The sequence below is a fragment of the Doryrhamphus excisus genome, chromosome 15, assembly GCF_030265055.1.
Source record: "Doryrhamphus excisus isolate RoL2022-K1 chromosome 15, RoL_Dexc_1.0, whole genome shotgun sequence".
Taxonomy (NCBI): Eukaryota; Metazoa; Chordata; class Actinopteri; order Syngnathiformes; family Syngnathidae; genus Doryrhamphus; species Doryrhamphus excisus.
Genome location: NC_080480.1, coordinates 8,865,771 through 8,879,134, shown reverse-complemented (window position 1 = coordinate 8,879,134; position 13,364 = coordinate 8,865,771). Strand labels below are relative to the sequence as shown.

The window sequence follows — 13,364 nt, the reverse complement described above, 5'->3', positions numbered from 1 at the left end:
TGCCAGCATCAGGCAATCCCATCCTTATATTTCATCTAGGTGTCACTGCATTGTAGGCATTCACTCTTGTGGTTCCAGATTTTGTATTTACATTACTAACAAATTAATTCTTTGTTTCCACTTGCAGCCCTGAAAAGATCCTTTGACATTGAAGATGTGGATGACATACCCTCCTTTTCATCACCATCGACTCCCTCATACCCGGTCTCTCCTTCAACTTCCCATTTCTTCATCAGCCACAACAAAGCCAGTGACGGGTGTGGTGGTGGACAATCGCCCTCTTTACCTTTCAACAACAACAACAACATGAGCTCCACAGGGTACCACACCCATATCAGTCGAAGTTCCAATCCCAGCCCAGTACTCAAATCCCGCACAGTGGTCAGTAGCATGTCCTTCAATCGGGGAACTATGAACAAACCGGCTCCTCACAACAACAGCTCTTTAGTGACCAGAGCTGCATCCTTTCAGAGCAGAGTGAACCCCAACAATGGTTTTTCCTTGCCTGGACCAGGAAGTGACAATGATAGTCTTCATAGTTCCACGTCCAGCCTTGAGTACTCTGGAGTGGGTGGAGGTTCTCTCAGTCCTAACAAGGTGTCCTCATACGCGAGTCCTCTACTCCAGGGCAAGTACCACCGAGCCCAGTCCCAGCTATCACAGCTGCAATTAGAAGGAGCCAACTTGGGAAGGAACCACAACTTGAAGAAGTTCTCTTCTCATGGGACTGTGTTCCACTCTGATTTGAACCAGGGGACAGAGTTGATGTTGGGGGCAGATCCTCACGGGATGAATCATGGCTCCATGCCAAGCCTCGATATTCAAATCCGAGATGGAGGAGGTGGAATGTTGGGGATGCAAAGGGCTGGAGACAAGGTTTCTCCAGGTTTGAGGTATCCCAATGCTAACCCTACCTGGAATGCTGGACTTAAAAATGCCAATTCCCTCGGGGATGAAGGCTGCTGTGGCTCCAACAATCAGCAGCATCTTTTCCCACAGATTCCTCAGATCAAGGCACCACGTCTCAGTAAGTTTCCTTTGGACCTGGACAGCTTGGTGAACACTACATCGGCCACTTCACCTGCTCAGGTTCACAGAGGATCCATTAGTCCCAACCCCCCAAAGCCTCCTCCAAGGAACATAGGAAGCCTGAAGCACCACACCAACTCACCATCCATGGCAAGCCCATCGGCTTCCCTCAGCAGCCTTGATAGTTCCTCTGATACCCCGCCCCTGTCCCTTCACCATCCATTCCTACCTTCCGACCAGGGCTTTATCTCTTCTTCAGAGGTGAGATGCTCATCAGTGCCCCTTTCTCCATCTCGTACCTTGCAGTTGGAAGGCAACTCCAGCCCTCGAGTTGCTCAGGTGGTCCCCAGGCCTTCCAGTCCAGGTTCTATTGGCTCATTGGGAAACGGGCCTGGTGATGGCGGAGATAGTGTGGACTCGATCTTACAGAGGATTGCCTCCTTCTCCCAGCCTGCCATCGCTAATACAACCCCAGCACCTGCCATCGAACATCCTGCTTACCAAAACAATGGGGCTCTGTCTTCTGGATTTGGCTCTGCTGCACAGGCTGCCCTAATGCCAACACAGGGATATGGCAAAAAGAAAAACAAAGGTAGGACGTGTCGTCATACTTTCCCTAGTTGTCATAAAACATAATACCAAAAGTGCAGATTACACCAGCTTGACTCGATTAAGAATTGATTCATTTTCATGTGAAGTCTTAACAATGTGTACTACAAAACATTGATACATTGCACAATTACAGCAATCCTATCCATCTGTGTTTGTTTTCGTGTGAGTGTATGTCTGTTTAACAAATGATGACAGACAAATCATGTCAGCGAAGGAACACAAGTCGAGGTTAGCAGATGAGTTAGTCACCACACCCATTGAAATGGTTTTGTCTACGAGTTCCGTATTTACAATAGCAATGTAAGTTGTCTATGTAAGTCGGAACCGATACCTAAATTATACCTAAAATAACACGGCAGTCACATTGTACAGAGAACACATGACGGACAAAAAATGCGGTAGAAACATGAAATACAAGAATTAAATGAAACTAATAAAAAAAGAGAACAACAACTTCATTTTATTTTTCTGGTTAGCCTGCATACTGATCAGGGGCGTTGCAAAGGAGGGAGAGACTTATTGGTAGGGGGAGCTTGTTGTTTAGTTATCACTGTTTATTTCATAGGAGCAGATCATGACAAAGATACAATCTCTATCCTTAATGATGGCTGCGATGTTTGAGTTTTTCTTTGCTTTCTGAGCATTTTACGATGTATAATTTAACTAACTGTTAACCGTTAACTAAAAATAGTTTGTTGATAGAGTTGTCCTTCCTTAGTGGAGCGGCAAGCGACTAATTCTTCTCCGCCTTACGCCTAGATCTTTCTTTCTTTAGTGTGGTATTAATAATATATGGGAGTGTGTCCTAAGCACGCATTTATACACAAACAAACACATACATGGTGTGTTTACAACCAAGACCAGAGCCCTGTATTGCAAAGTAGAATTTCTTAATTTCCCAGATAACTTTGAGACTCAACTCAGTAACAGTAAACAGTATAGCTAACCTGCTTTGGGGCAGGTTATGTTGGGGGTAAGAGATTAGAGACGATAAAAGTACCACCTACGTGCAGCCAATCAGTTGAATCTGACCAATGGTATCACTATCCATTGAGGATCCTATTGTGTGAAAAGAGCAAAAACAAGGATTTGGTCTGTCAAAATTAATCTCAGTTATTCAATTACATTTCTTTCATATTGCAGTTCCTTCATTTCAGAGTTTGTTTTGTTGTTGAACTCCATGTCCACTCTCAAGTTTGATATCCAGTTTATAGAGGGAGACCACACAGTGTCTGCAGCAACCTTGCTTTACGTTTTAAAGCATTGCTCATTTGCAGGGCCCAATGGTTAAATGTCACAGTGACAGGTTAAGGTTAACTTATAACCGGTGATCTCCCTGGTCCTGTATACTTACAAGTGATGTGTTTTAAAAAGGATACCACTACCACTGTTGTAGCTGTTTTCCCCATGTGCAAAAAAATAAAAAGTAAATAATACCCGCAAAGCTCTTTGTTTCATCATCTTAGGCTGACACTCAGAAAAATTAAGATGAGCAAATTATAAACCACACAGCACATTGTGATGGACAACACTAATGTTGTACCATCAACTGCATTAAAGACGTATTACAGATAATAATTACAGACTTGATGAGCAATCCATTAGTTTATTGTTAACAGTGGCCTGTTGTGAATTACCACTTCCTCCAGGAACAAAGGAAACACCACCCCGATCCCTTCCTGGTTGCTTGTCATTATTGTGTGAAATTATGTGCGCCAATCGCAGGGCAAATATAGACAAATTACCTTTCACATTCATACCTACAGACAATGTACAGTCACCAATTAACCTAGCATGCATGTTTTAGAATGTGGGAGGAACCCAGAGCACGTAGAGAACTCCGCACAGAGATGCTGAAGCAGAGATTCAAACCCAGATCTTCCAGGTCTCTTGACTGTATGGCAAACATCCTAACTACTTGGTTACTGTCAGGATCGAACCTTCAACATTCCGGTTTCTGGATCTTCTTCTTTCTCTTTGGGCTTTTCCTTTCAGGGGTCACCACAGCAAATCAATCTCCTCCATCCAACCTTGTCTTCTGCATCTGTCTCTCACACACAACAACACACTTGTCCCACTACCCTCATGTCATCCTTCACTACATCCATAAACCTCCTCTTTGGTCTTCCTCTACGCCTCCTACCTGGCAGCTCTAAACGCAGCATCCTTCTACCAATATATTCACTATCTCTTCTCTTTTCTCCTCTCCACTTTATTTCCAAGGGCTCCAACATGTAATGTCCCTTTGATGTACTCGTTCCTGATCCTATCCATCCTGGTCACTCCCAATGAGAACCTCAGTATCCTGGTCTCTGCTTCCAGTCTTTTCCTCAGTGGCACTGTCTCTAGACCAAACAACATTGCATAGTATTTACCTACAGTATGGTTCGGGACTCTCTTGTACTGTTTCTTGAAATGAGTCATGTCAGTGTATTGTTCAATTCTACATACCGAAATGCTGACTATTTTTAGCATTGTGCGGTTGTATATTTGTTTTAAGTTAGATTTTTTATGCCACATTTTGAATGTTTGATTTAGTGAAGCCAGAGACTGAAAAAAGATGAGACTGTTAAACTTTATTGTAGGACAGGTCCCAGGTCAACGGGTGGCTTGTGTTTTTAAATCTTTTTAAGGACACCACACACGCACACAAATATTTGAGTTCTCCTTTTGTGTCTCTTTGAGCATGTATGATGTATTTAACAGCTAAAGTTATTTTAGTTCACCAACTCCCAGCTTCTGCTTCCCTCTGATAACAAAGTGAGCACCAGCCAACCACTATGTCTAAAGTTGGCCTCTCTTCAAGATGTTTTGCCACACGCTTTATTGAGCCATCAAACCAAGACATGTGAGGAGGAAATATTGGGCTGTACACCACATATAATTAGCTGTTCGCAGATATGTGATGGTCTATTGGCTTTTGTTCTTCTATTTGGACTGATGAGATACCTCAATGTTTACGTGAGAGTCTGGTTGAGGTTTAGTAAACAGGATGCACGTGTTTTAAGGCACCTGTTTGGAGTTTCCCTTCATTTTGCCTTTAAACTCATCAGAGAAGGAAACCAATTCCTCTTAGATGAAATAGTGATAAAATAATGGTAAAATGGATTACCCTTAAGATAGGAGATGACTATTATTATGCTTCCTCCATAAACGTCTTTGAGCTGTGACTTGGCACTTCATCACATCAAATTCAGATTGATGTTTTGTTTAAAACATGCCAGTTATAAAAATTAAAAAAACAATACACATACAGAATAAAGGAGGATTATATCAGCATTGTAGTAAGTATGTGATACCCTGTTGAGTTTTGTAAATTTACCCCATGAATTACAAAAGATGTGAACATTGCAGGAATTTCTGAATATTCTCTTTCATCCAGGATGTTGTATTCCCAGAGCATTGAATTAGATTACTATCTGATAGGATAGGACAGCAGGTCTGACGAGTATTTTTCCCGTTTGTATTGAGTTGTGGGCTCCTATAGAGCAGCGCCACACGATAACCAACACAGAAAGTGGTCTAGTTCTTCCAGAATCTGCACCTATTCAGCCCTATTTCTTTGGATTTCCTGGTTCCTGGTTCCTGGTTTGTTTTAATGTATTCTACCCACGTTGGTGACACTGCCGAGGGCATTGGAACACTTCTGGTTTGCGATTTAATAAACGGTATAAGAGCAGTGCAGTCTGACGTTTCTCAGGAAAAGAGGTTACTTCAAGACGTAACTTTAAGTAACTTTTTAACTTTGGCATTTTAGCGGTTTTCTACAACATCGGTAACGTCTAATGTGTTTTGTGGGACTACTGTCACGCCCTGTGTGGGTTCCCTCATGACAGTTTGTTTGGTTTCCTTTCTGGACTCTTATTTTGTATTTAACTTCCTGTTTTGCCCTGTCTTCCTTGATTGCCTCACTCATCCACACCTGTCCCTAATTTGTATTGGTCTATTTAGTTCAGGTGTGTGCTTCTCCCTGTGTGGGATTATTGTTAGTTTGTCCTACTGCTACCTGAGTTGCATTTTTCTATTGCTGCTATTATAGCTAAAATAAATATTATTTACCTGCTATTGGTCCTGCTCTCTGCATCCTGGGGTCGCACCGCAACTCAGACATGCCGTACCGTGACAGAATGATCCCACCATGTGACGACGACCTCGCGGAGAATGATTTTTGGACCTGGCAGCATTTCAAAGCCTTGGAAGAGGAGGAGATGGCGAGACCGCCATGGGAACTGGTGCGCGGGTCGGACGACACGCTCGCTTCAATGGCGTGGTTTTATCCCGGACACACTTGACGACACTCCAGACCGGCCGCGACGCCGACGCAAGCCGCGGCTCCGGAAGGCGAAGCCACGCTCGTTCTCCCCTCCATGCAAAGCCAAGGTGCACCCGCCCTCCTGCCCTGCCAGTTTCGACGAGCCCGACTGAGATCTCGAGTTCGACAAGTGGACCCAGCAGTTTTTCAAGGCGTTGGAGCAGGCGTGTGCGATGTACACGCCGGAGGAACTGGAGACTATGGTATGGGGGCCGGACTGCACGTTAGTGCTCATGGCTTCGATGTACCCAGTACCCGCTGCACACCCTCCGACGCGGCGGCGTCGCCAACGCACGGCACGTCGCCCTCTTCCGCCTCGCCATGTCACGCCACGGCACAGCTGTACCCTCTCACTGTTGCAGAGTCGCAGCCCGTCGGGCACCCACCGACGGCTCACGTGCCAAGCGGCGAGGCGTCCCGGATTCCTCCAGTCCCCAAGCCACGCAGCCCCTGGGGTTTCCAAGACCCGGCTCCCGTGCCAAGCTGCGTGGCGTCCCGGATTCCACCTGTGCCCAAGCCGCGCAGCCCCAGGGGTTCTCAAGACCCGGCTCCCATGCCAAGCTGCGCGGCGTCCCTGATCCCGCCCGTGCCCAAGCCGCGCAGCTTCAAGCCCAAACAAGTGGCTGCGGCCGAGACTGCTGACCTGGAGGAGCCAGTGACCCTCCTCCAAGCCTCCCTCCTCCCTTCCCTGGTTTCGGCTCCCTCTGATGACGGCGTCTGGGATCCGCCTTCGAGAGGGGGGGCTATTACCACCTGCTGGGCTATGCTGGAAGCACAGCCCAGCCCGCCAATGGAAAGGGAGGATGGCGCCACCTGCTGGGGGAGTGAGGAGGCACAGCCCACTCCACCTGCAAGACGAGGAGCAGGGCTTGCTGGAGCAGATGGAGAGGCTCTGGCATGGACGACGCCTGCTGCTTCACCGTCTCCGCGTCAGGGCCGGACGCCTGCTTCTTCGCCGTCTCCGCATCAGGGCCAGATGCCTGCTTCTTCGCCGTCTCCGCGTCAGGGCCGGACGCCTGCTTCTTCGCCATCTCCGCGTCAGAGCCGGACGCCTGCTTCTTCGCCGTCTCCACGTCAGGGCCGGACGCCTGCTTCTTCGGCGCCTCCCCCGAGGATGCCTACCTCGCGCTTGGTCGAGGGCGCCCCCCGGAGGGTGTTTACCGACCCAACCATTCCCTCCATCACGTGGAGGGGTCTTGCTGGCTCCGCCGGTCCTGCCGCCCTGGCCGACCCCCTGAAGGGTCCCGTCGGCGACCCACCTCCGGTCCCCCCACCACCCATCCCTCTTTGACTTTTAACTGTCTTGGACGTCTGGGATCCGTCCCTGAGGGGGGTGTACTGTCACGCCCTGTGTGGGTTCCCTCGTGACAGTTTGTTTGGTTTCCTTTCTGGACTCTTATTTTGTATTTAACTTCCTGTTTTGCCCTGTCTTCCTTGGTTGCCTCACTCATCCACACCTGTCCCTAATTTGTATTGGTCTATTTAGTTCAGGTGTGTGCTTCTCCCTGTGTGGGATTATTGTTAGTTTGTCCTACTGCTACCTGAGTTGCATTTTTCTGCTGCTGCTATTATAGCTAAAATAAATATTATTTACCTGCTATTGGTCCTGCTCTCTGCATCCTGGGGTCGCACCGCAACACAGACATGCCGTACCGTGACAACTACCAGCATGTAAAATACTCGGGTAGAGCCACTAATTTTAGTGGAAAAATGCTATTAGCAACCCCGCTTCCCCTATGCTAAAATGTACAAGACAAGCACTTTTGCTCCATGACTTACACAAAATAAACACTGTTGGGACACTGATAAACTGTGACTTATTGCTTGCTCTTCCACATGACCAAGTAACATTGGAAAGGCACAGGGCTTCAGCAAGTTGGCTAGTCCAGCTGCATACTGTCCCATGTTCACAAAACATTCCAGTGTGAAATGCTGTTGACAGATTAAAATGCATTTCTTTTGCTGGTAGGGAATTAGGAACTCCAACCACTTGTGCCTGATGGTGGTGTCTTTAGGAATTGTAAACAAATGTGGCGTTCCCTTTTGAGGCATTGCTAGCGAGTATACAGCGGAGCAGCACTTGTGGGAGGGCAGAGAGTTTACATATAAGGAAGTCCGTCCCTCTGTGACATCACAAAGTCACGGTTTTACCACGCCTTTTCAAACTGATTTCTGCAAGGGGATCAGCAGGGGATTAAACACTTATTTTGCCTATTGTATTATACTTATCAAATACACATGTAAGCCATTTTCATTTCATGAATATTTTCAGCCTTTTCTCATTAAAACGCCTGCCTTTTTGTACATTTCAAACAAACTTTTAACATCTGATTGTAAAATGTGATGACATGTTATATGGTTTCAGATGGTCCAGTCCTTAAATACAAAACAACACTGCCTTTATCTTCTTCTAGCATGCTATGTTATGAATATGTGTTGTTCTCAAGATGTCTGTATGTTGTGGGCCGGTCAGGCTATATGCATTTTGGTCTCTCGTCGACATGTTAACATATGTTTTTATACTTAAACAAGGTATATGTGGGGTCTTAAAAGTCTAAAATAACACAATTTTAATTTACGACAGGGGTAACCAAAGTGCGGCCCAAGGGGTCATTTGTCATTTTATTATTGGCCGAGGGCACACGGAGAAGTAAAATTAGAAACTTAAAAAAAAAAAAACTCATTAGGGACACACATATAGACACTCGCTATTCACACTCACATTCATACCTATGGACAATTTGGAGTCTCCAATTAACCTAACATGTTTTTGGAATGTGGGAGGAAGCCAGAGTACCCGGAGAAAACCCACGCATGCACGGGGAGAACATGCAAACTACACACAGAGATGATGTAGCCTTTATATAAAATAAAAAATATGTATAAAAATATCCAATGATTTTTTTCTGTATGCATCCCTTATTGGAACATTTAAGGCATTAAAATCTCAAAACTTATTTTAAGATCTCATAAAATATCCTAAATGTGATTTCTTTATGAAGGTCTTAAAAATGTATTGTTACTTTCATTAGCTTTTAAATATTTTGATTTTGGCAGACCCTCATATCTACAAAGTGGAAGGAAGTAATTTATCTCGCAGAACCAGCTAGTGCGCTGATTGCATCAGATTATCTGTCATGTCTTTTGTGCTTTTTACAAGTATAGATAGGTCATAAATTGTTGTTCATTCATCTTGAAACCTGCAGAGGAAATTTTGGAAAATGTGCAGAAGTGTTTGTGTGTGGGTGGGTAAAGCTGACCTTTTGGCTTATGTCATTAACATGGCATCAATCCATCTATCCATTTTCTATGCCACTTATCCTTATTAGGGTTGTGGGGGTATGCTGGAGCCTATCCCAGCTGACTTTGGGCAAGAGGCGGGGTACACCCTGGGCTGTTTGCAAGCCAATGTTTTTTCTTACCTTACCTTACTTACCGTAAGATTCTAAACTGCAATTTCCTTTCTAATCTGTACTGCAGTGATGCCAGTGTTTTTGGTTGAAAGCCTTGCTGTGATTTGTACACAACATTCCTGCATTGTGCAATCTCCTTCACACCACTTTCATCAGTGTTCACACGAACCACCCGTGCTTTCATCGGCTTTCGGGCTGTAAATAACAGACTAATGTGTTGTAACAGTGCTCATTTTGAATGATTGTTTTGCTACGCTTAGTCCTTCACTCTGATGGTTTGTTTCCATAAAAACATCAAAACAAAACAACCCCCCCCCCCCCCAGTGTCCTTTCCTCTTCTCTTTTCCTCTGCTCTTAACGCAACACGCAGAGGAAAAGAAATGTCACATGATGGAAGAATCAGAGTAAGCACAAATAATGAAAGCAAATCCTGGAAAAAAGAAGTCCCCATAATCATGGAAATAAAAATAATCTGTTCCAGAGTCAAACTGTTGCCATCAAAAAGCTGTTTTGTGGTTGAATACGCCCTATTATTAGTCGAAAATATTCAAAGCATAACAATTGTTAAATACATTCCACACAGGTCACTGGGTCCTAATAATGTTACTGCAAGAGACACACAAGCACTAGACTTGACCACCGAAACAACAGGTTTAAATTATCTCACAACAGGCATAATAATCCCTAACAAGGGTTCCTGTCGCAGCCGGAACCCACAGCAGGCTAAAACTCAAATCGGAACTTTGGATCTCACTTCCGGTCCACACCACTGGAACACAATCAGGAGTTGTGTTAAATGGCTTATTTTATGTTATGTCTACTGTATCGAGTAATAGGTATCGAATAATATTATTTCATGTTTGAAGGGCTGTAATAATGTTAAAAACATTCATTTAGAAGGCTGTAAACAGGTCTTCTAAACTCGGACTACCAAATGATTTCATTTATAATCTACATTGCTTATAACGGACAGTCTGATTGGGATTATTGCTGTAATTCGTATCGATCTTTAAGCTGGATTTAGATGCCAACATAGTCCATGGAAATGTTCTTTTTACCATTGTTTTGTTTGACCTCCCCCAAGACCCTTTCCTTTCCTGTCCAGTTGTTTGGTGTAGGGTCATGAAAAGCTTTTCCTGTGCTTGCTTTTCTACCTTTACTATCATATGAGCACACAAACCACAATAGATGGTCTTGAACGGCAAATGTGTCGGTTGGCAGGAAAGCATGACAGGACGAGCACTAATCAACTGTTTCAAACATGTCCTTACACGATTTGGGGGTCAGCTGGAATGACCTCACTTAAAAAACCTGTAAAACCTTTCTGAAAAGAACTTAGACACTGTTCTTCAAAGTCAGCTTACTCTTAAAAAAAGCCAAGTGAAGCGAAAGAAATGTCAGGAATAATGATTAACTTAGACTTGTAATTCAGAAGTATGAGTAAGTGCAGTGAAATGTCATGATAAGCAGAAAAAAGGTAAGGCTCGGACTGTGAGAGTATGTAAAGTACTGGAAAATGACTGTAATTATCAACAGACGGTGAATTGGATACTTTAGGATGGGGGGTGGAATCTATAACGACCACATGATTTCATTAGTTCATGATTTCGAACAATACATTTACAAAAATTATGATATTTTGACAGATTGGTAAGGCAAGTGTTGCATGTAGTAGCAGTAGTAGTAGTAGTAAGTACTTTGTTCAAGTGGTGTTGTTGTATGACTTTGGCTGCAGTCTGATATTAGTGATCGGAAATTCAATTCCTTTTACTGACTCCAGTTCTTATGAGTCACACATTGAAGTGTATCAGGTACTGGATTCACTTGAGTCACCCGTGAAAAAGCAGAAACTTGCACATGCACACACAGTGAGTTATTATTACATAATTATCCCTGAGTCAGTAAAAATGCAGTCTTTTTCGAGCAAATGGGAGTCACCTGTTATTCATTCATCCATATTCGATGGCGCTAATCCTCACTAAGGTCGCGGGTGTGTGCTAGAGCCTATCCCAATTATCGCCAATTAACCTAACATGCATGTTTTTGAAATGTGGGAGGAAACCGGAGTAGCATGGAGTAACACGCAAACTGCAAACAGAGATTGGAACCCACAACACAGATTTTCCAAATCTTCGGGCGAGAGGCAGGGTACACCCTGGACTGGTCGCCAGCCAATCACAGGGCACATATATTAGACAAACAACCATTCACACTCACATTCATAGCTATGGACCTATGGATTTGGAGTCGCCAATTAACCTAGCATGTTTTTGGAATATGGGAGGAAACCGGAGTACCCGGAGAAAACCCACGCATGCACGGGGAGAACTTGCAAATTCGACACAGAGATGACCATGGGTGGAATCGAACTCGGATCTCCTAGCTGTGAGGCCTGTGTGCTAACCACTCATCTGCGGTGCAGCCCCTAAGTGGTATTCATAAAACATAAATGTCAGTCTACGCAGAAGAAAAACAAAACATATTTTGGGGGATCGACCTGACCTGAAGCTGGAGTTCTTGTTGTCATCCGTAATATCATTTAGCATTCTCCAAATCTATAATCACTTTCATGATCACAGAACAAAACGAGACCCATAACTTGTTGGCTTGACTACATGTCCCCTGGCATTACATGAAACAAAAGGAAAGGTTCAAATTAAAAAGTGCAAAGGATTGACAGCTAATGGGTCCTTCACAGACTATGACATGTGAATGTCCCTGAGTTGAGATCAGAGGGAATCCTCCTCCCTAATCTTCCTCTTAGTGTGTCAAAAAGGATTCCTTGTTTGATACATTTTGCCGGTTGCCAAACAACAGGGTAGACACAGGTCAGTACATGCTTCAGTGGAACTGTCAACATTTAGCAGAGAATGCGTTAAACTGAAGGGTCAGAAAACACTGCAGCCATGTGTGAGTAACAATGGGTGTGTGTCAGTGTCAGTCAAGGTAATGTACGGACGCAAGACGTAAAAGTTGCCTGCAGCTGGGCTTGTCTTGAATTTGTTTTCAATCTGTTCAGCTATTTTAACATAGATGCCCTTTGGTCTGTCCAATTGAAAGCAGGAACCTGTGAGCTCGATACACACACTGGCTGTGGGCCAAGGACAACATGGGAGCTGGGGACAAGAAGGGTGTACTCATACTGGACCAAAGGTGCTCCAAGTTTTTCCACCCAGGTCTGCATACTGAAAGTTCAGAAGATTTTCATATTTTAACAGTTTTTGAATATTACCTTTGTGTTATCTTTAGTTATTAGTATCAACATTTCATAATGTTTTTCTTTACCTTATCACATTTTTCCTCACCCATCAATTTTCTACACCCTGGACTGGTGGCCAGCCAATCACAGGGCACATATAGACAAACGACCATTCACACTCACATTCATACCTATGGACAATTTGGAGTCGCCAATTAACCTAGCATGTTTTTGGAATGTGGGAGGAAACCGGAGAGAACTGGGGGGGAGAACATGCAAACTCCACACAGAGATGCCAGAGAAGAGAGTAGAACCCAGGTCTTCCCGACTGTGTGGCCGACATGCTAACCACTCGCCTACCGTGCGCCCCAAATTGTCCATAGGTATGAATGTGAGTGTGAATGGTTGTTTGTCTATTTGTGCCCTGTGATTGGCTGGCCACCAGTCCAGGGATAGGCTGTAGCACGCCTGCAACCCTTGGGAGAATAAGCAGTAGAAAATGAATGAATTAAAATTTTTAGTTGCATTACATGATAATAGTAAACTGGTAAACATCCTCTGTCTCATACACCACCATGTTTGTTTACATGAGTGATACTTAGAGATGTCTGATACTATCGCCCACCGATAATTATCAGCCCAAAATCGGTTGATATCGGTATCAGGATTTTCCCTTTATAAGAACCGATATAGAGCACGTAGCATTTACATTGCATTTATGGAGATTGCACGGCCACGACGTACTCCTACCGCTGTTCTCCCCACCTCGGTGGGCGACTTCTCGCAGCCAAACTCTATG

General features: G+C 44.4%; 1 protein-coding gene across 3 annotated transcripts in view; it reads left to right on the top strand.

The window, feature by feature from the left end:
• septin12 (septin 12) overlaps window positions 1–13,364 on the top strand; it is a 69,556-nt gene that overhangs the window by 19,117 nt on the left and 37,075 nt on the right. For all 3 annotated transcript variants that reach the window (XM_058048307.1, XM_058048305.1, XM_058048306.1), the window contains one exon: window positions 128–1,621. In XM_058048307.1, coding sequence (XP_057904290.1) covers window positions 128–1,621 — 1,494 coding nt within the window. The remainder of the gene's footprint in view (window positions 1–127; window positions 1,622–13,364) is intronic.